The 23,950-nt window shown below is 45.5% G+C and overlaps 1 protein-coding gene across 1 annotated transcript in view; it reads left to right on the top strand.

Moving 5' to 3' along the window:
* Positions 1-23,950, top strand: part of LOC143297709 (afadin-like) — an 87,279-nt gene that overhangs the window by 43,189 nt on the left and 20,140 nt on the right. The window contains exons 6-16 of the mRNA XM_076610131.1: positions 2,071-2,185; positions 3,445-3,600; positions 4,960-5,048; positions 6,555-6,755; positions 8,896-9,029; positions 10,653-10,738; positions 13,016-13,224; positions 15,445-15,685; positions 17,652-17,947; positions 18,983-19,069; positions 21,163-21,291. Of these exons, the coding sequence (XP_076466246.1) occupies positions 2,071-2,185; positions 3,445-3,600; positions 4,960-5,048; positions 6,555-6,755; positions 8,896-9,029; positions 10,653-10,738; positions 13,016-13,224; positions 15,445-15,685; positions 17,652-17,947; positions 18,983-19,069; positions 21,163-21,291 (1,743 nt within the window). The remainder of the gene's footprint in view (positions 1-2,070; positions 2,186-3,444; positions 3,601-4,959; positions 5,049-6,554; positions 6,756-8,895; positions 9,030-10,652; positions 10,739-13,015; positions 13,225-15,444; positions 15,686-17,651; positions 17,948-18,982; positions 19,070-21,162; positions 21,292-23,950) is intronic.

The following is a 23,950-nucleotide window of genomic DNA, read 5'->3' as shown; positions in this document are numbered from 1 at the left end:
TGTCTGTCTGTCTCTCTCTCTTTCTCTCTCTCCCTCAGCCTCCCCCCTCCCCCCCATTCTCTTTCCCCCTCCACTCTATTTCTTTTCTCTTCCTTCCCCCATTTCCCAACACACACACACTCTCTCTCTCTCATTCTCTCTTACAAACACTCACAGACACACTCACACAAACTGTATGAGCCAAAAGCAGTTTGGACACACACACACACACACACACACACACACACACACACACAGAAATCTGGCAAATAATAACGTTTATGTACTGGGATGGTGAAGGTGGATGGGGGAAAAGGGGGAGTTGGAGGGAGGGGAGGGGAGGTGGAGGCAAGGTGGGGGGGGGGGAACAACTCCGGCATTTGTGCTACATATGACGTCTGTATGTCAGGTGGTATCTATCCTATCTATCCGCAGTGCCGTTACTTGTGCAGTGAACCTTTTTTTATTTTTTTTTAATTTTTTTATTTCACTGTCTTGTCCCCTCTCCATGGTGTGTGTGTGTGTGTGTGAGTGGGTGAGAGAAAGAGAGAGAGAGAGAGAGAGAGGGAGGGTTGATGTTTTGACATTTTGACACTGATGTTATTGGCCATCAGGTCCTTATGACTTGGGTTAATGTTTTAACATATTTTTGTTGCATAATAAAAGATTATCGTGATAAAAGAATGAATATGATGTGAGCAGATATTAAAACAAAACAGAGAGAGAGAGAGGGAGAGACTTTTTGTTGTTGTTGTTGCTCTGTGTGTGTGTGTGTGTGTGTGTGTGTGTGTGTGTGTGTGTGTGTGTGTTGGATATGAACACAATTTTTCTACAGTTATTAAAAGTAAACTGCCCCCGAAAAAACAACAACAACAACAAACAAACAAAGATCTAGAAAGTTTTTTGTTGTTTTTTTGTTTGTTTTTTTTCAACAATGCAAGGGTCTTTTCTTTTTGTTCTAATTTTGTCTGAGTAAGTTTCAATTTTCCCTTCACTTTGTACTTGTGGTGAGTTTGTGGGTGCTTGCAACAGATATGTTTCAGTTTGCTTGCATGAAGTGTGTGCACTGGTGTGGGTGTGTTTTGTGTGCCCTTCTTGTGTGTGACATTCAGTGGTGTGCTGTAAATCATGCATCCATGAGTGAACACCCGTTTTCCTTCTTCCATCTCCTGTATTCGTTGTCATCTTCTTTTTCTTCCTCTTTCTCTTCTTGCTCTTCTTCCTTTATCTTCTTCTTCTTCCTCTTCCTCCTCCTACACCTTTTCTTCTTCCTCTTCCTCCTCCTCCTCCTCCTCTCCCTCCCCTCTGCCTTCTCCTCCTCCCTCAACTGTTTGTGAAGAGTCATTGGGGCACAGCACAGAACCGTAAACCAGATTCATCCAGGTCTGTTGTTTGTGTGTCACTGTCAGTGTCTGGGTCTCTGCAGATTGGTTTTCTGTCTGTTCTGCTGTGTTGTCAGTTCACACACACGCACACATGCACACACGCACACACACACACGCGCGCACACGCACACATGCACGCACGCGCGCGCACACACACACACTCACACACACACACGCACACACACACACACATAAACACACGCGCGCACACACACACACACACGCACACACACACACACGCACACACACACATATAAATATATAAAAAAATTTCCCCGGTCCCTCTCTGTCCCTCAGCAGTTCCTTTTAGGGCTGTTTCAGCAAGGCCATTGGATCTTGTTAAGTGGCCATACCAGCAGAGTTTTATTTCCGTCACTGATGTCAGCACATCTCGACAATAATGGTTCAGTGTGCTGCTTGATGCTTCGGCACATTTGTGAATTGGTGATCTGATGAATGTATCTGATGTTTAGTATCTTGCCAAAACACATCAAACCCCAGGTTAGATTTTTTTTTTCCTAACGTGAGTGAAAGAATGATCTCTTTGTCCCTTTTTTTGTGACTTCAGTGTCTTGGCAGTTTGGAGGGGAATGTGGCTGGTGGGAAATATTTACTTCTGATGATGATGGCAGAATTCTGCCGCTGTGAATCAACTTACTAATAAGTATGTGGTTGTTGATGATGTTGCCGGTTGGGTGGTGTGCAGGTGATGTTGCCGCCGGGCAGCCAGGAGTACCACGGGGGGAGTGTGGGGGAGGAGAGGGTGCTGGACGATGGGGAGTGCCCCCTGGCCATCAGCCTGCAGCACCCCAAACACCGCGGTCAGTGTGTGGCCTTCACTTTAACTCTTTCACCACCACAGGCCACTTTTGTTGACTAGACAGACCAGCACCCCAAACACTGCGGTCAGTGTGTGGCCTTCACTTTAACTCTTTCACCACCACAGGCCACTTTTGTTGACTAGACAGACCAGCACCCCAAACACCGCGGTCAGTGTGTGGCCTTCACTTTAACTCTTTCACCACCACAGGCCACTTTTGTTGACTAGACAGACCAGCACCCCAAACACCGCGGTCAGTGTGTGGTCTTCACTTTAACTCTTTCACCACCACAGGCCACTTTTGTTGACAGACCACTGCCATCTATCAGACTTTTGTCGACATCGAGGGGGTCACATTGATTTTGATAAGACCATTTTTCACATTGTGACAAAGCTCAACAGCTGCAGCCAGTTTCCCGCCAATAGAACACTGACTAACCTTTGCTCCCTGACCAGGTTTGAAGTGAACAAGTCCCTTGTGTTGTTTTGACATGAACCGAGGCCTGTGACTGAAAGCAACGTTTCCTAAATATTTGGCACTGGGTAGTGTCTTTTCACGCAGAAACTTGCGGTGAAAAAGTGAATGTCTGTCCATGTATTATGAGGGTTTGGGTTCAAATTCCACTCTCACCCTTCTCCCAGTGACCTGAGTATCTAGTCATTTGGATGAGACAATAAATTGAGGTCCCATATGCTGCACGCACTCAGCGCCGCACTGAAAAAGAACCCATGGCAACGAGAGTTTTGTCCTCTGGCAGAATTCTGTAGAAGAAATCCACTCTGATGGGTACACACATATATATGCATGCACTCAAGGCCTAAGCACGTTGGGCTATGCTGCTGGTCAGGCATCTGTCTAGCAGATGTGGTGTAGCATGTGGATTTATCCGAAGGCAGTGACACCTCCTTGAGATACTTAAACTGTGATTTTAGTCGAAAAAAAAGAAAACGAAAAAAGATCCATGTACAAAGGAGCGAAAACCTATAAACAAAATTAACTGTAAACTGAACTGAAATTCAAATGTCTTACTGCAGTACAAAATTATCAACAACATCTTTAATCTGTTCTTGATAGAAAGGGCTTTAAGGCCTCACATTGGAGTGATGGCCAAGAGATAACGCGTCCACCTTGGAAGCGAGAGAGAATTTGAGCAAGCTGGTTCGACCCCCCCCCCCCCACCCCCCCCACCCCCAGGCCCCCCAAAACGGGAATAGTTTTGTTTACGTGATCAGCACATCACATCTCCTTGTTTTCCACAGGCACTGTCATCTTCCAGCTGCGACATCGATCAGCGGACTTTAAGCGTCGCAACAAGCGGCAGAGGGCGGTGTCCCATGACGACCTGCGCAAAGCACACGACCAGCCAGCCACCCAGGCTGACCGACTGCCCTACCTCATCGACCTCAACGCCAGAGGTACGCCACACAAACTTTTGAACCACCGCCCACACACCCCACCTTTTTTTTTTTTTTTTTGACAAGGAAAAGTCTCCATAATTTTGTTTTCCAAAGGTTTTTTTTTGTTGTTTTTTTTTGTTGGCAAGTAAAAATCTGCATGATTTTATTTACCAAAGTTTGTTTTTTGTTTTGTTTTTTGACAAGTAAAAGTTTGCATAATTTTGTTTTTAAAAGTTGTTTGGGTTTTTTTTTGACAAGTAAAAGTGTATAATTCTGTCTTCCAAAGTTGTTTGGTTTTGTTTTTTTTGACAAGTAAAAGTCTGCATAATTTTGTTTTTCATATTTTTTTGGTATTTTGTTTTATCACATTTCAGTACTTTTTTTTTTCCTGTTACAAAATTTTTAATTCCATTTATTCCGATCAGTTTAAGATTAATCCATGTCATTATTAAATTGTTGTGACTTTTTTTTTATGTAGTATCAGTTTTAGGTACATCAACACCAGTCAATGTCATTTCCAAATTACGTCCTTGGTGGAGTGTCAGATCAAGTGTTAAATTGCTGTCAGATTAATTAAGTTACCTCTGCAAAATAGACTCTTAAGGAAAAACATGAATTTTGTTTAAAATACTTATGCTTATTTTCCCAGCCAGAATGAAATGTATACATTTACCCAGCCAGAATGATTAAAGTTGCTAAACCTTTCATTTTCTTTCTGATGCGAGATTCGTTCAAACAGAAGGTCTGTAACTGAGAATTTTAACATATTTTTTTTTCCAGTTTTGTTTTCTGTTCAGTAAAGTTCCATAGGTTTCAAACCAAAGGACACTCAAGAAAGGGTTCAACACTTGCAGTGTTTGGATATGGTGGTAACTGGTAACTTGGAACACTATAGTCATGGCCTTCCTGGACCTTTAAAAAAAAAAAAAGAAAAAAAAAGATTTTGATTAAGTTTCTAAAAAAAAGAGATTTTCTTTTGATTAAGTTTCTGATTTCCAGTTTTGTTTTATGTTTATCTGTCTATCTATCTGTCTATCTACCTACCTCCCTCCCTCCCTCCCACTTGTCTCTCTCTCTCTCTCTCTCTCTCTCTCTCTATCTATATATATATATATATATATATATGTGTGTGTGTGTGTGTGTGTGTGTGTGTGTGTGTGTGTGTGTATGCAAAATGAAAAGAAGAAAAAGAATATGGATGTTACACAAATGAAATAAGGTTCATCTAAAACTATTGATTGCAGTCACCACCATTCTGATGACCATCATAAAAGCTGAAGGCTGGTTAACTTAAAAGGGTCATTGAAAGCATCAGTTTGGAACCTGGATTTTTGCCCCTGAATGGACATTGACGTAGTTCTTGTTGTGTCTTTGCAGACAGTCATGCTCAGAGGCATCTCTTGCCGCTCAACATCACGGAAGTGGGGCGTGAGGAGCCTGTCACCCCCACCAACCAGTTTCTTCAGGTAGGAGCTGGGCCCACACACAGTCTTGGCTGGATAAGTTCTTGGAAAAACAGACCATTATCCAGAGTTTGGAAAGTCACTGAAATAAACAGAAGTAGAATGTGATATATTTAAGCTCTTCAGCTGTAGGAACCTGGAATGCACTGCCTTTTTCAATCTCTCACAGTCCCTAACTCACATGCATTAACTAACTCTGGACGAATAGTTTTCTCCCTTGCTTTTTCCTACAGACGACCCATTTGTTACGGTTAGGGAAAAAATCACAAAAAATACAAAACATAAAGTAACTGGAAGAAACACTGTACTTGACCCACTGACCCCTCTCACATCGTGTTAACGCCCACCCCCCTCCCTCTTCACTGCTGTCAGAAGCTGAGTCACTATCAGTACCATTTTGCTGGCAGCTTTCTTCACTGCAGATACTTTATTCAACGTCTTCATCATCCTCATCGATGTCAAAACCTTCAGTCTGAAACATTTCAGTCACTTCAGCAGCAGAAAAATCTGTTGTCAAGATCTAGTTTGCTCCAAAAATTTCCACTTGTATCACCTGTGACGCCATTTTCGATTCGTATGCAGATTAGCTTGTCGTGTGGGGTCCTGAACTTGCTGGCTCGCTGTGGAGTGTGTTACAGAATCTCATGAAGAAACTTTCCATTCGACCCATGAAACACATTCGCAATGCCAGGTGTAGCACCGATTGTTATGCTACCCCATGAGGAAAACATGGAAAAAATTTTAATTTCAAAACTGCTATAGCATTCTGTTTGAACGTTACCTTACGTCAGGAACGCAAAAGTGTTCCATCGTCTGGAGTGGGTTAAAACAAATCTAGAAACATTCTTTGTCAAGAAAGACTGCATGATTAAAGTGCTCCATGCTGTACCTGTATTCTATAGATCCCTGCCTATTTCTTCCCAGCGTGTTTGTGTGTAAGTGAGAGTTTTCGTGTGTGGATGTGTGTGCATTAGAGAATCAGAATAAGAATTTTATTCAATAAGGCCAAAGCAGCATTTGAAGGGGTTGTGGGCTTTCAGTGAGAACACCATATTTTACAACATTAGAGATACAGAGAGAGCATGTGTGTGTGTGTTTTTCCTTACGTGCATTGTGTCTGACTTATTAAAAACATTTTGAGAGGTTTAAAAGCACTGGATGTAAATGTACTGTTGTTCTTCTTTGTTCTTGTTCTTCTTCTTATGATTATTATTAAGACTATCATTGGTATTACTGTTATCAAGAATATCATTGGTATTAAGAACATTACTAAGAATGTTATTAGTATTATTAAGAATATTATTGGCATTATTAAGAATGGTATTGGTATTATTAAGAACATTATTGGTATTATTAAGAACATTATTGGATTATTAGGAACATTATTGGTGTTACTAAGAAAGTTATCAGTATTACTAAGGATATTATTGGTATTATTAAGAATATTATGGTATTATTAAGGATGTTATTGGTATTATTAAGAAACTTAATGGTATCATTATTGTGCAGTTGTCTGCCCCTGACATCCGGCCCCAGCACTGCATCCTGGCCCACACAGAGGGCATCGTCACGGTGACGCCCACGGTGCGTGACGCAGAGATCTTTGTGGAGAACCGTCGCGTGACGGAGACCACCATGCTGAGACACGGCATGACGCTGCAGTTTGGCCGTCACCACTTCTTCCGCTTCCTGGACCCGCGCTTTGAAGAGGTGGGTGTGTGGGTGGGTGTGTTGGTGTTTGATATTCTGTCGTGTCCGACTATGACTTTCTGGACCCACGCTTTGAGGAGGTGGGTGGGTGGGTGGGGGTGTTGGTGTTTGATATTCTGTCAATGACTCCCTCAGCCCACGCTTTGAAGAGGTTGGTGGGTGGGTGGGTGTTGGTGTTTGATATTCTGTCGTGTCCGACTATGACTTCTTCGACCCACGCTTTGAGGAGGTGGGTGGGTGGGTGGGGGTGCTGGTGTTTGATATTCTGTCGTGTCCGACTATGACTTCCTGGACCCACGCTTTGAGGAGGTGGGTGGGTGGGTGGGGGTGTTGGTGTTTGATATTCTGTCGTGTCCGACTATGACTTCTTCGACCCACGCTTTGAGGAGGTGGGGTGTTGGTGATTGATATTCTGTCAATGACTCCCTCAACCCACGCTTTGAAGGGGTTGGTTGGTGTGGGGGGGGTGCTGGTGTTTGAAATTCTGTTAATAATGACAATTATAATAATAATGATAGATAGTATTTACATGGCGCAAACTCCTCATGGAATGGGCTCTAAACACCGTACATGAAACGACGCATATATTGATACACACACACACAAACATCTACCCACAGACACACACACACTACAGGATGACCAGTAGAGGGCAAAGCGGGGTGGGGAGGAGGAGGAAGAATGGAGACAATGTAATGGAGAGAATGTTCTTCATCCCACCCAGAGTCCTGTTTGAACAGGTGGGTTTTGAAGCAGACACAGCTCAGGGTGTCAGTCACCATTCTTACTTAAATTCTTCCCCTTGGAATTTCACTTTACTTTTGCTCGACAAAATGCAATGACACTACTGCTAAACCCATGATTCAACCCTGGGGAGTTTACATCCTTGGTAGACTTACATGCCGTGTTAATGTGGAAAAAACAAGGTACATGTGGAAACATCGGGAAATGCTATAGAAGTTTGCTCCATTTCTTTGAAGCTGATATGCATATGCATGAACTTGAAAACTGGTTTAACTCACTCCGAATGATGGAATGCTATATAGCATTCCTGACGTAAGACAGAACACTATAGTGGTTTTGATAATTAAGAATTTTTTCACATTTTCCTCATGGGGTAGCATAACAGTCGCAGCTACACTGGGCATTGCGAATGTGTCAAGGGTCGAATAGAAAGTTTCTTCATGAAATTACTTAACACCACACTCGCTGGCAAGCCGTTGACCTCGGCACCCCACATGACAAGCTAATCTGCATACGTATTGAAAATGGTGTTGCAGGTGATACAAGTAGAAATTTTTGGAGCAAAATAGATCACGACAGCGGCTTTTACTGCTGCTGAAGTGATTGAAATGCTTCAGTCTGAAGGTTTCGACATTGATGAGGATGTTGAAAACTTTGAATAAAGTATCTGCAGTGAAGAAAGCTACCATCCAGGAGGTACTGATAGAGACTCAGCTTCTGAGGGCTGTGAAGAGAGGGAGAGGGGTGGGTGTACACATGACGTGAGGAGAGGGGTCAGTGGGTCAAGTACACTGTGTTTCATTCAGTTACTTTATGTTTTGTATTTTGTTTATTGTGATTTTTTTATGTTTTTGTGATTTTTTTCCTAACCTTAACAAATGGGTCATCTGTAGAGGAAAGCAAGGGAGAAAACTATTCGTCCAGAGTGAGTTAATGAGATGAAATTTGACGTCCGAGCAATGCTCAGGCGTCGGGTTCAATGAGTCAGGTATGCACAAAACGTAGTGACCGCACTGTAACTTCATGTCACACTGATTTCTCTTCACCAAGGCTCAGCTGTCAAGGAGTTAATTTAAAAAGAAATTGATCAACAAACAAAAAACAAAAAAGGGCAACAATAAAGATTAAATAATTGTAAAATAAAACAACAAAAAAACCAACAAAACAAGACTAGACTGGACTAAAGATGTTTAATTCAGGAGATCCTGTCGGGGAGGGGAGTCGGGGAGGGGGGGTTCACGTGAAAATGCTGTATATATGTCATGCAACTGATACAAAATATGAGTTATCATTTGGTATTGTATTCAGAATTATTTTACAAAAATCGGGCCCACCCCACACACACCCCAACCCCCAGCCCCCCACTTAAAAAAACCAACCAACCAAACTGTTACAGGTGTCCAAGCAGCCCCAGGGGACGAAGGGTGCCCCCCCTCCCTCCTCTTCACGCAACGTGCTGCACCAGGAGACAAGTTTCGATGTGGATGGTCATATAGAGACCGTCACCAAGCCGCCCGGCACATCAGGCAGGTCAGTGTGTGTGTGTGTGTGTGTGTGTGTTTGTTGTGGGTGGGGGTGAGGGGTTGTGTGTGAGTGTGTGTGGAGAAGGAATTTTGTTTAATGTCCCGTCACACATATCGGTGATTGAAGACATTTTGTTAAAGTATTTATGAATACATTTGAATATTATCGGTTAGAAGGGGTGGGGTGTGTGAATGAATGGAGAGTTGGGGGAAACTGGGCAAATGAGGGTGAAATGAGGGTGAAATTTGGAAAAAATATCTGAATACAATTACAGGAAATTACTTAAAGTACTTTGTAAAAGAGAAGTCATTAAACTAACAAGCAAAACAACTGATAATGAATGCAAAAAGTCAAAAAAACAAAAACATCAATGTTCTATTGTGTGTGTGTGTGTGTGTGTGTGTGTGTGTTGTTGTTGTTGTTGTTGTGTGTTTGTGTGTTGCTTTGTATCCGTTGCTCTGTGTGTGAGTGTGGGGGTGAGGGGGGTTGCTATGTCTGTATCGCTGTGAGAATGTATATGTGTGTGCACACATGACTAGGTGTGTGAATGACTTACTGTGTGAATTCACTCCACACACACACACACAGACACACACAGACACACACACACATGGAAACCAAAACTCTTTACAAACATAAAGTCATTTGCACAACAAGCTGCCTACCTGGGCCCGTATGCACGTCAAACCCGATTAGCTTATGCGCGTTTAGGGCTTAAACGCGGTTAGCTATTCGGAGCTTAAACGCGATTAGCTCCTCTCCGGTTTTGGTATGTACGTCGCCCTATTCGTGATTGAATAGCTCTCCGCGTTTACGGGGCAGGACACGGCGCGCTATTTATAGATTCTTTGGAAAACCGCGGTGCAGCAGGCATTGCTTTCGGTTTAGACATACCCTCCCTCGTGGAACTACCGCTGGTACGTGCTTCGTCGGTTTTCGTCAGTCCCAGTTTTTATTGTTTGTATTACTTGCCATGGAGAATTCAAAGCGCACTAGGAAGCCAAATTTCTGTGCTGATGAAATTCTAGTATTTCTGGAAGAGATGCAGGTGGAACGTGCGCTGTTATTCAGCAGTTTGAATCCGAGTGTAACCAACCCTCATCGGAGGTGAGTTGTGGGTTGCCTTTGTTCTTTGATTCGTTAATCAGTGATAATTCATGGCGATGTCCTTCTATTCCAACTGCCCCGCCTGCATCGATCAACCATCATTGTTCCATTTAACCTGTTATTGTGTGTGTGTGTGTGTGTTAATCTTCAGTTTAACGTCTATTCACTGAAAAACATCAATGCCGCCATATTTATCCGCGTTTAGGCTCGCTATCTGACCCCCGAGGCACCGATAACTTTATCCGCGTTTAGCCCAGTCGGATAGCTTATGCGTTCTGACGTACATACCAAAATCTGCGGCCTATCCACCCGAATAGGCGCTATTCGCGGATAGCCCTCTATCCGGATCGACGTGCATACGGGCCCTGGTTAAAGCTGACAGAGAGCTCTGCGTTTAGGCGCTCATCATTGGTTTCCAGTGTCAGTCAGTCACGCACGCACACACGCACGCACGCACGCACGCACGCACGCACGCACGCACACACCAAGTGTGATTATTAGCAGAAGTGGTGACTGTTTCAGAGTGACGCCTGGCGCACACACGGCAGGCAGGACTCCTCCCCACAAGGCTGACCAGCTGCCTGCTGCACTGGACTTCAGACTGGAAGGTACAGAGAGAGAGGGAAGTCAGGGGTTTCAGTTTCACTTTCTCAAGGAAGCGTCACTCGTTCAGACAAATCCATACACGCTACACCACATCTGCTAAGCAGATGCCTGACCTGCAGCATAACTCAACATGCTAAGTCAGGCCCAGAGTGCGTGCATGCATATATATTTGAGTACCTATTAGAGTGGATTTCTTCTACAGAATTTTGCCAGAGGACAACAATCTTGTTGCCTTGGGTTCTTTTTCAGTGCGCCAAGTGCATGCTACACACGGGACCTCGGTTTCCAGTCAAACTCAGGAGAAAGGCAAGACTGGGATTCAAACCCACGCCCTCACAACAACTGGGCATCTTATCCATTCTGCCAACTTTCCTAAATAAGTCAGGGGGAGTGTAAATAGTTGTGGTCCTAACCTAAACCTTGATATGATACGCTGTGGATACTTTTATATATATATATATATATATAGTGACTGTCCTCTGTCAGAAACCAAGCTCCAAGAACTTTATGGACACAGGGTCATTTGCACAAAAGGCTTCCTGCCTGGGTTAGGGTAGACCTGACTGAGAGCTGCATTTGGGTGCTCATCATTCGTTTCCTGCCTCGTTCAGTCAGGTTTCAGTCACACACACACACACACACACACACACACACACGTAACTTTTTATGTGTATGACCATTTGTATACCACCTTGCCATGTAGGCAGCCATACTCTATTTTCGGGGATGTGCATGCTGGGCATGTTTTTATTTCCATTACCCACCAAACGCTGACATGGACTACAGGATCTTAAGCGTGCATATTTGATCTCTGCATGCGTATACACACAAAGGGGGTTGAGGCACCAGCAGGTCTGCAGATGTGTCGACATGGGGGGTAGGAAAAATCTCCACCCTTTATGCCAACCAGGTGGGCCAGGGATCAAACTCCGGCAGTTCAAGCCAGTATCCAGTGCTCTAACCATTCAGCCACCATACCTGTTGTTTTTGATTTGGGATTTCAGGCTGGAAAGTCCTCCTCCTCCTCCTCCTCCTCTTTTCTTCTTCTTGCTGTTATTATTATTATTATGGTTACTATTATTATTATTATTTTTTATTTTTATTATTCATTATTCACTTTTGTTTCATATCTATCTACTTACGTTTTTTTGTATTTCATTTATTATTTGTTTTATTATCTATTCACTAATTTCATGATACATCCATTTATTTGTTTCTGCTTTTTTTTTCTTTTTTTCTTTTTTTTCTTTTTTTTTTTTTTTTACCTTTAACCCTTTCACCGCCAGTCGATTTAGAGTACAAAATTCCTTTGTGGTATTAACTCAGAAAAGACAGTGGCTAAGAATAGCTGGGGATTCCCTCTGCGATGTATAGAAAATATGGCCTATCCTTCCACCGAACACTAAGAGCAGTAGGTTCATGGATAACAGACCACTGAGTGGTCACCTTTCAGTGACATGGGTCCTCTACCATGCCTGTGCATAAATGCGAGCTTGGTGGTGAAAGGGTTAAGACGTGACTATTCGTGTTGGGTTAAGCTGCTGTTCAGGCTCCTGCTTAACAGATGTGGTGTAGTGTATATGGATTTGGATTTGTCTGAAAGCAGTGACGCCATCTTGAGTAACTGAACTGGACTGATTTTATTATATTGTGTCTTCGCCCCACTCTACACCCCCCTACTCTACACGCTCCCCCCCCCCCCACATCTCCCTCCCCGCACAATTATCATAGTGTGTTCTTCCACCCTGCTCTACACCCCTCTGAAGAGCAGAGTACCGTTTGTGAAGGCAGTGGTGCAGGAGGCCATTATGATGATAATTATTGTTGTTATTATTATTGTTATTATCTTTCTTGTCCTTCGTATTGTTATTACTATTATTGTGTGTTCTCTGCCCCCCCACCCCCCCCCCCCCAGCAGAGGACTGTTTGCTGAAGGCAGTGGTGCAGGAGGCCAGTATCATTATTATTACTATTGTTGTTATTATCATTGTTATTATAATCATTACCGTTATTATCATTATTTTTTTAATTTAATTATTATTCATCATTATCGTTGCGTGTTCTTAACACGCCCCTCCCCCCCACCCACCCCCACACACTGCGGAGGACGGATCACTGAAAGCAGTGGTGCCAGGAGGTCAGTTGTATTATTATTATTATCATTATTATTATCGCTCTTATTCATTATAGAAATTGTTATCATCATTGTGTGTTCCCCCCTTCCCCCCCCCCCACCCCTACACCCCCACCTCCCCCCCCCAACCCCCCACACCACACAGCGGAGGACCGACTGCTGAAGGCGGTGGTTCAGGAAGCCAACAGCCGCAGTGTGCAGTTCAAGCTGGCCCCCACCTACGTGCTGTACCTGGCCGTGCGTCGTCTGCTGGTGCTGCCCGCCCACACCCCCTCCATGCCCCGCCCCCAGCACGCACAGCTGGTGTCCGACTTTGTCGCCAAGATGTCCAAGCTGATCCAGCGCACCATTCAGGTAGGCGCCATCGTCGTGTTTTCCAGAACTTTAACATCTCATGGAACATATCACGTAACTTTGTCTCAGCCTTAAAAAAACCCCTTGAGTTGCCATGGAACATATCACGTAACTTTGTTTCAGCATTTTAAAAACCCTGTGAGTTGCCATGGAACATATCACGTAACTTAGTCTCAGCATTTTAAAAACCCCTTGAGTTGCCATGGAACGTATCACGTAACTTTGTCTCAGCCTTGAAAACCCCTTGAGTTGCCATGGAACATATCACGTAACTTTGTCTCAGCCTTTAAAAAAAACCCTTGAGTTGCCATGGAACATATCACATAAGTTAGTCTCAGCCTTGAAAAACCCTTGAGTTGCCATGGAACATATCACATAAGTTAGTCTCAGCCTTGAAAACCCCTTGAGTTGCCATGGAACATATCACATAAGTCAGTCTCAGCCTTTAAAAAAAAAACAACCCTTGAGTTGCCATGGAACATATCACATAAGTTAGTCTCAGCCTTTAAAAAAAACCCTTGAGTTGCCATGGAACATATCACGTAACTTAGTCTTGGCCTTTAAAATCTTTTGAGTGCCACAGAACGTATCATATATAGTGCCCAGTGAAGTCACTGTTAACGTCATCAGAAAGAAGGAAATAACTCTGGAAGGTTGAAAGTTCACAGTTTATCTAGAGTGGTATATAGCTCCAGGCCGTTTTCTCAGTTTTAGGCCCATTGTTTTGGATGTTGTTTTATGACTTGAAACACCTCTGCTTCTACTGTTTTTCCCCTAGCACTGAAGGGGTAAATTAGTTAACCAGGTAAGTAAGATGTCCACAATTGACAGGAAGTGACAAAATATTGAAAAACCAGAAACGCTTAAAACGACAGTATAAAGTCATTGACGAAGGCGTATGGATTGTTCAGGTTCAGGGTTAACACACTCAACCCTAGGGAGCCTACTGCCTCAGCAGGCTTCCCTGCCCATTCTGATTGGGGAAAAGTGCAGGAAATAGTCTGAAATTAACTGTTTTCTTCTCTCCAAATTAGCGTGTGGATGCAGCCAGAAATGCTGTAGGAGTCAGCTCCCTTTGCTTGGAGTTTATGTGTGTGTAGGAACACGGAAACTGTGTTATTGAAACAAAACTTTGATGCCAGAGCATTGCTCGGGTGCAGTGCTGAACGAGTTAACTCTCTCCAAACGAACGGCGAAAGAGACGACGTTAACAGCGTTTCACCCCAATTACCACCATCAAAATATTGCAAGCGGAAGGCTCTTATACTGAAGAGGTGAATGTTGACAAAGATACCACAATTCTGACGACAGAAGCTAAAGGTTGGGTCATTCAGACACCCACTGGACATCCGAGGGGTCTGTGTAGAGGAGAAGAGAGGACTGGCCGTACTGAGTTAAAGGTCCCATAGCTGTTTACAGACCCTGGGGGCATTGGCCTCAAAATCCTTTGTGTCTGGGGGCTTGACATGGGGTGATCAGGCGGCTTCCCAGCAGATGTGGTGTAGTGAATATCGATTTGTCTGAATGCAGTTGACGCCATGTTGAGAATCTGAAACTGAGACTGAAAGGCTTGGCATAGGTAGGTATGGCCCGGTCGTTGTCTTGCACCGTTTTTACCTTCCCCAGCTTACGTCAGGTACCCCCATTCACACCTGTGTGGCCATGGGAACTGCAGTGTGCAGAAAGTAGTCTGCTTCTTCTTTGTCGTCGTCTTCTGCTGTTGGATTCGTGGGCTGCAACTCCCACGTTCACTTGTATGTACATGAGTGGGCTTTTACGTGTATGACCGTTTTTACCCCTCCTTGTAGGCAGCCATACTCCACTTTCAGGTGGAGGTGGGGGGTGGGGTGGGGGTGCATGCTGGATATGTTCTTGTTTCCATAACGCACTGAACACTGACATGGATTGCAGGATCTTTAACCTGCATATTTGGTCTTCTGCTTGCATATACACATTAAGGGGGTTTAGGCACAAGCAGGTCTGCACATATGTTGACCTGGGAGATCGGAAAAAACTCCACCCTTTACCCACCAGGCGTCGTCACCGAGATTCAAACCCGGGACCCTCAGATTGAAAGTCCAATGCTTTAGCCACTCGGCTGTTGCACCCGTCAGAGAGTATTCAAACTTGGAATAATTATTAGGATGTTTTGGTCCCCGCTTTCACACTGACCTGACACCATTTAACCTTCATGACCTTGACCCCCTTAATGCCACACAGGAGCAGCACAACGACCCGACCTCTCTGGCGTTCTGGATGGCCAACACGTCGGAGGTGCTGCACCTGGTGAAGCAGGACGTGGGGGTGCGGCCCTTCGCTGCCCCGGCCCAGGAGCTGCTGGCGGAGGCCGTGCAGATGGCCTTCCACCACCTGGTGCGCTGCTTCCAGGGAGACCTGCAGCGAGTCATGCCTGCCTTTCTCGACCCTTCTGAGGCCTTCGAGGATGAGAACCCACCTCAAGGTGTGTGTTGTGTGTGTGTTGGTGTGTGGGAATGCTGGTGGTGGTGGTGATGGTGTGTGTGTGTGTGTATGTGTGTGTGGTTTGTGGTGTGTGTGTGTGTGTGTGTGTGTGGAGTCAGGTTGTTGTTGTGGTTTTGTGTCTGGTGCGAGGCGTACACTGCCTGCCTTCCTCGCCCCCTCCAAGGCCTTCGAGGACGAGAACCTGCTGCAAGGCATGTGTGGTGTTGTGTGTCAGTGTGTGGTGTGGTGTGTCAGTGTGTGTGTGTGGTGTGGTGTGTCAGTGTGTGTGTGTGGTGTGGTGTGTCAGTGTGTGTGTGTGGTGTGGTGTGTCAGTGTGTGTGTGTGGTGTGTCAGTGTGTGGTGTGGTGTGTCAGTGTGTGTGTGTGGTGTGGTGTGTCAGTGTGTGGTGTGGTGTGTCAGTGTGTGTGTGTGGTGTGGTGTGTCAGTGTGTGTGTGGTGTGTCAGTGTGTGTGTGTGGTGTGGTGTGTCAGTGTGTGTGTGTGGTGTGGTGTGTCAGTGTGTGTGTGTGGTGTGTCAGTGTGTGTGTGGTGTGTCAGTGTGTGTGTGTGAGGTCAGGTTGGTTCTTTTTGTTGTTGTTTTGGTTTTGTGTGTTATGCTGGGAGTACACTGCCCCACCTTGCTTGACCCATCCCAGGCCTTAGAGGATGAGAACCCGCCTCAGGGTGTGTTTGTGTGTGTTTGTGAGTTGTGTGTGTTAGTGTGTTTGTGTGTTGTGTGTGTTCGTGTGTTGTGTGTGTTTGTGTGTTGTGCGTGTTTGTGTGTTGTGTGTGTTTGTGTGTTGTGTGTGTTCGTGTGTTGTGTGTGTTTGTGTGTTGTGTGTGTTTGTGTGTGTGTGTGTTAGTGTGTTGTGTGTGTTTGTGTGTTAGTGTGTTGTGTGTGTGTGTGTGTGAGTGTGTTGTGTGTGTTTGTGTGTGTGTGGTGCAGAGATGCCAGTTGTTACGATTTCTCCGTATTTTGTTACTCTTGGTAGCAGTTTGTTCTGTTGTTGCGCCAACGTCAAAATTGTTCCAATGAGTTTGTTTTCAACTACATAGCATGGTCACAAGCTTTCCTGTTGTAACATTACTTAGATGCTCTAGACTTATCGATCACAAGGCCAGGGCAGTCATTACTAACCTTGGTCTCACGTGATGATGCTCAGCTAATCGTGTGCGTGTTTACATTGAAGCAGCATTGAGTGGACCAATCAGCTTAATTGTAGCAGTTTGAGTCACACCATGTTGCAGGTAGGCCCAAGTGTTTTTATGTCTTGTAGATAAAATGTATGTTTGCTGATGTGGTTCGGAGTCAGAGTGTTCCTAACAAACTCAAAATGTTCTGACCAAATTTCCTGATTGTTCCTACAATTTTTTGACAGGGGTTGGCATGTGTGTTCGTATGTGTGTGTGGAGTCGATTTGTTTTTTTGTTGTTGTTTTGGTTTTGTGTCTGATACCAGGCATACACTGCCCGCCTTCCTCAACTCCTCCGAGGCCTTGAGGAGAGAGCCGCTTCAGGTGTGTGTTCGTATGTGTGTGTGGAGGCGGGTCGTTTATTTTTGGATTTGTTTTTGTTGTTGTTTTGGTTTTGTGTCTGATGCCGGGCATACACTGCCCGCCTTCCTGGATCCCTTCAGGGCCTTCAAGGATGAGAACCCACTGCAAGCTGTGTGTGTGGTGTGTCAGTGTGTGGTGTGTCAGTGTGTGTGTGGTGTGTCAGTGTGTGTGTGGTGTGTCAGTGTGTGTGTGGTGTGTCAGTGTGTGGTGTGTCAGTGTGTGTTGTGTGTGTGTGTGTGTGGTGTGTCAGTGTGTGTGTGGTGTGTCAGTGTGTGTGTTGTGTGTGTCAGTATGTGGTGTGTCAGTGTCTGGTGTGTTAGTGTGTGTGGGGTGTGTCAGTGTGTGGTGTGTCAGTCATCCCCCATTATTATATTTTATCTCACCCGCCCCACCCTCCCTTCTCCCTGCACAGACCCGTACAGCCAGGGGCAGCCCATGCTGGCGGACGTGCTCAACACGCTGTCGGCGGCCATGACCCTGCTGCGGCGGTGCCGGGTCAACGCGGCGCTGACCATCCAGCTGTTCTCGCAGCTGTTCCACTTCATCAACATGTGGCTCTTCAACATCCTGCTGATGGAGCCCCAGCTGCAGCTCTGCTCACGCCTGTGGGGCCTGCGCCTCAAGCGCCGACTGGGCCGGGTGGAGGCCTGGGCAGAGAGGCAGGGGCTGGAGCTGGCCGCTGACTGCCACCTGTGTCGCATCATCCAGGTGAGGGCCACGTCGTGGTTGGTGGTTGTGTTTGGTGATGGTGGTGGTGGTTGTGGATGATAATGATGACAATGATGCCAGCTGTCCCATCGTCCAGGCAACAATGTGGTGGTGATGAGGATGGTGGTGGAGGTGATGATGATGATGATAGATGGATGGATGGATGGATGAGGGGGGCGTGGGTAAAAGGGGTGATGGGGGAGGGTGGGGACACTAACACCCGACATTTCCCTGGAACTGATGCCTTGACACTGACACCTTGACTTTTAACACCCTGAAACTGACACTAACACTTTGACACCAACCTCCTGCAGCTGACACAAACACTTTGACACTAAGCTCCTGCAGCTAACACAAAACACTTTGACACTAAACTCCTGCAGCTGACACAAACACTTTGACACTAAACTCCTGCAGCTGACACAAACACCTTGACACTAAACTCCAGAAACTGACACAAACACTTTGACACTAAACTCCTGCATCTGACACAAACACTTTGACACTAAACTCCTGCAGCTAACACAAAACACTTTGACACTAAACTCCTGCAGCTAATACATTTTGACACTTAACTCCTGCAGCTGACACAAACACTTTGACACTAAACTCCTGCAGCTGACACAAACACTTTGACACTAAACTCCTGCAGCTGACACAAACACTTTGACACTAAACTCCTGCATCTGACACAAACACTTTGACACTAAACTCCTGCAGCCAACACAAACACCTTGACACTTAACTCCTGCAGCTGACACAAACACTTTGACACTAACCTCCTGCAGCCAACACAAACACCTTGACACTTAACTCCTGTAGCAAACACAAACACTTTGACACTAAACTCCTGTAGCAAACACAAACTGACACTGAACTCCAGCAGCTGACTCAAAAACTTTGATTCCAACCTCCTGCATCTGACACAAACACGTTGACACTAAACTCCGGCAGCTGACACAAACACCTTGACACTGATACCTTGAAACTTACTCCTTTTTTTCTTTCATCTTTTTTCTTTCTCATTTTCTCCAGGCGGCACACCTTCTGCAGGCGCCCAAGGTGACCAACGATGACATCAACTCCATCAGCTCCACCTGCTTCAAGCTCAACTCCCTGCAGGTGTGGAGGTTTTTTAGTAGTAGTAGTAGTAGTAGTAGTAGTGTTATTATTGTTAATATTATCATTATTATTGGTTGTTTTTTTTGTGTTTTTTTGTTTGTTTGTTTAGTTTGGTGCACCAGAATTTGGGACATTTCGTTTTCTGTAGTTCAGTGATGATGACTGATGTCAGGGTTGACGAAGAGATGCATCTGTAGGGGGACCCATTTAGGGTTTGCGAACTACTTGCCCGGGGTGTATATTGTCATGATAAATAGTATGTATCCAGTCATTCCTGGATGTAGAGACACGGACACCTGCAGTGTGGTCACACACACACACACACACACACACACACACACACACACACACACACACACACACACACACACACACCACACACACACACACACACACACACACAGACACACAGAGATACACATACACACACACACACACACACACACACACACACACACACACACACACACACACACACACAGATACACACACACACACACACACATACACACACACACACACATCGATTTATTATGGCATGAAGATGTAATTCTTACTTGATTCTTATTCAGGAGCATACACCAAAATAGATTTTTTACAAACATCAAAGACATGCTCATTTTTTTTTCATATGATATTTTCATTTGATGACACAATATTTTGTGTGTCTCATTATTTAGATATTGAATTATTTGTTTATTGTGTTTGCTTGTTTTGTTTATTCCTCTAATGTTTGGATCAGTGTTGTTTTATATTGTATTACTTTTTCTTTTCACAATAAATTCAAGCTGCTCTCCCAGAGAGAGTGTGTTGCTACAGTGGCGTGCAACCCATATATCTGTCTTTATGTCTGCAAGCATACTTGTTTTACTCTCAGAGAGGATTTTTTTTTTTTTTTTTTTTTTTTTAGAATTTTGCCAGGGACAACCAACTTGTTTTTGTTGCTGTTGCTTTATTTGAAAACAATTTAAAAAAATTTTTTACTTTGGTTGAGTGAATGCTGTACATGAGACCTTAGTTTATCGTCTCATCTGAAATACTAGCACCCAAACCACCACTGAAGGTCTAGTGGAAGGGGAGGGGGAGTAGAAATCCTGGGACTCAAGCCCTTGGACACTGAATTTCTAGGGACTCAAGCCCTTGGACACTGAATTTCTAGGGACTCAAGCCCTTGGACACTGACTCACTTCCCAGTGTGGCACATTACCACGAGGCCACCGCTCCACCTTGTGTCACGCCACATCACATCATGTCACACCACATCATGTCACATCATGTCACGCCACATCACACCACATCACATCATGTCACATCACATCATGTCACACCACATCATGTCACATCACATCATGTCACACCACATCACATCATGTCACACCACATCACATCATGTCACATCATGTCACATCACATCATGTCACACCACATCACATCATGTCACACCACATCACATCATGTCACACCACATCACACCATGTCACACCACATCACACCACGTCACACCATGTCACACCACATCACATCATGTCACACCACATCACATCATGTCATACCACATCACACCACATAATGTCACACCACATCATGTCACATCACATCACATCATGTCACACCACATCACATCATGTCACATGTAAACATTGTCGGTGGAAATGTCCACAAGGTAAAATGAAATCATTCTTCTTCTTTGTGGGCTGCAACTCCCATGTTCACTGGTATGTGCACCAGTGGGCTTTTACGTGTATGACTGTTTTAACCCCGCCATGTAGACAGCCATACTCCGTTTTCGGGGTGTGCATGCTGGGTATGTTCTTGTTTCCATAACCCGTCAAACGCTGACATGGATTACAGGATCTTTAATGTGTATGTTTGGTCTACTGCTTGCATATAAACATGAAGGGGTTTCAGGCACTTGCAGGTCTGCACATATGTTGTTGACCTGGGAGATCAGAAAAAAATCTCTCACCCTTTACCCACCAGGCGCCGTTACCAAGATACGAACCCAGGACCCTCAGATTGAAACTCCAAGGCTTTAACCACTCGGCTGTTGCACCTGTCATAAAATGAAAAAAAAAAAAAAAAATTGGCTGCAGGTGCGTGCGCTGCTGACCCGATACATCCCCGACGCCAATGAGCCCCCAGTGTGCCCTGCCTTTGTGGAGCGAGTCGTCGCCATCGCCGAGGACATGACTGATGAGCTGACGCGCTCTGAAGGGGGAGAGGTGTGTGTGTGTGTTTGTGTGTGCCACTGTGTGTGTTGTTGTTGTTTTGTTTTTTGGTGTTGTGGTGGTGTTTCTTTCAAGTGTCTTGGTGCTGAACATGAAAGCGTTTTGTTGGTGTGTATGGGTTAATGGGGGACAGGAAAGAAATGGTTTGGTTTTTTGTTGGTTTTTTTTAAGTTTTTTTTTTTTTTAGTTAAAGACAGCAAACCACAGTGCACCACACTACATTATATCTGTCCACATTCTCCCACACAGCACAGTACATCACACCACACAACACAGCACAGTACATCACACCACACAGCACAGTACATCACTCCACACAACACAGCACAGTACACCACACCACACCACACAGCACAGTACACCACACCACACCACACAGCACAGTACACCACACCACACCACACAGCACAGCACACCACACAGCACAGCACAGTACACCACACAGCACAGTACACCACACCACACAGCACAGTACACCACACAGCACAGCACAGTACATCACACCACACCACACCACACAGCACAGTACAGTACACCACACCACACAGCACAGTACACCACACCGCACAGCACAGTACACCACATCACACAGCACAGTACATCACACCACATCACACCGCACACCACAGTACATCACACCACATCACACCACACCACACAACACAGTACATCACACCACACAGCACAGTACATCACACCACACAGCACAGTACATCACACCACATCACACCACACAGCACAGTACATCACACCACACAGCACAGTACATCACACCACACCACACAGCACAGTACATCACACCACATCACACCACACCACACAGTACAGTACACCACACAGCACAGTACACCACACAGCACAGTACACCACACCGCACAGCACAGTACACCACACCACACAGCACAGCACAGTACATCACACCACACCACATCACACCACACAGCACAGCACAGTACAGTACACCACACAGCACAGTACACCACAGCACAGCACACCACACCACACAGCACAGTACACCACACAGCACAGTACATCACACCACATCACACCACACAGCACAGTACAGTACAGTACACCACACAGCACAGTACACCACATCACACCACACAGCACAGTACACCACACAGCACAGTACATCACATCACACAGCACAGTACATCACATCACACAGCACAGTACACCACACCACACAGCACAGTACACCACACAGCACAGTACACCACACAGCACAGTACATCACACCACACAGCACAGTACATCACATCACACCACACAGTACATCACACCACACCACATCACACAGCACAGTACAGTACACCACACAGCACAGTACATCACACCACACAGCACAGTACATCACACCACATCACACAGCACAGTACAGTACACCACACCACACAGCACAGTACAGTACACCACACAGCACAGTACAGTACACCACACAGCACAGTACAGTACACCACACAGCACAGTACACCACACCGCACAGCACAGTACACCACACAGCACAGCACAGTACACCACACCATACAGCACAGTACACCACACAGCACAGTACACCACACCACACAGCACAGTACACCACACAGCACAGTACACCACACCACACAGCACAGTACACCACACCGCACAGTACACCACACCACACAGCACAGTACACCACACCGCACAGCACAGTACATCACACCACACCACACAGCACAGTACAGTACACCACACAGCACAGTACAGTACACCACACAGCACAGTACACCACACCACACAGCACAGTACAGTACACCACACCACACCACAGCACAGTACATCACACCACACAGCACAGTACAGTACACCACAACACAGCACAGTACAGTACAGTACATCACACCACACAGCACAGTACAGTACACCACACAGCACAGCACAGTACATCACACCACACCACACAACACAGTACATCACACCACACCGCACAGCACAGCACAGTACAGTACACCACACCACACAGCACAGTACATCACACCACACAGCACAGTACAGTACACCACACCACACAGCACAGTACATCACACCACACAGCACAGTACATCACACCACACAGCACAGCACAGTACATCACACCGCACCGCACAGTACAGTACACCACACCACACCGTACACCACACCGCACAATACAGTACACCACACCACACAGCACAGTACAGTACAGTACACCACACAGCACAGTACAGTACACCACACAGCACAGCACAGTACACCACAAAGCACAGCACAGTACATCACTCCACATCACACCACACAGCACTGTACATCACACCACACAGCACAGCACAGTACATAGCACAGCACAGTACATCACACCACATCACACAGCACAGCACAGTACATCACACCACACAGCACAGTACATCACACCACATCACACCACACAGCACAGTACATCACACCACACAGCACAGTACATCACACCACACAGTACATCACACCACACAGCACAGTACATCACACCACACAGCACAGTACATCACACCACATCACACAGCACAGTACATCACACCACACAGCACAGCACAGTACATCACACCACACAGCACAGTACATCACACCACACAGCACAGTACACCACACAGCACAGTACACCACACAGCACAGTACATCACACCACACAGCACAG

The sequence above is a fragment of the Babylonia areolata genome, chromosome 23 (assembly GCF_041734735.1).
Source record: "Babylonia areolata isolate BAREFJ2019XMU chromosome 23, ASM4173473v1, whole genome shotgun sequence".
In the NCBI taxonomy this organism is placed as follows: Eukaryota; Metazoa; Mollusca; class Gastropoda; order Neogastropoda; family Buccinidae; genus Babylonia; species Babylonia areolata.
Note: the sequence above shows the minus strand (reverse complement) of the source record. Positions and strands in the feature narration are given on the sequence as shown.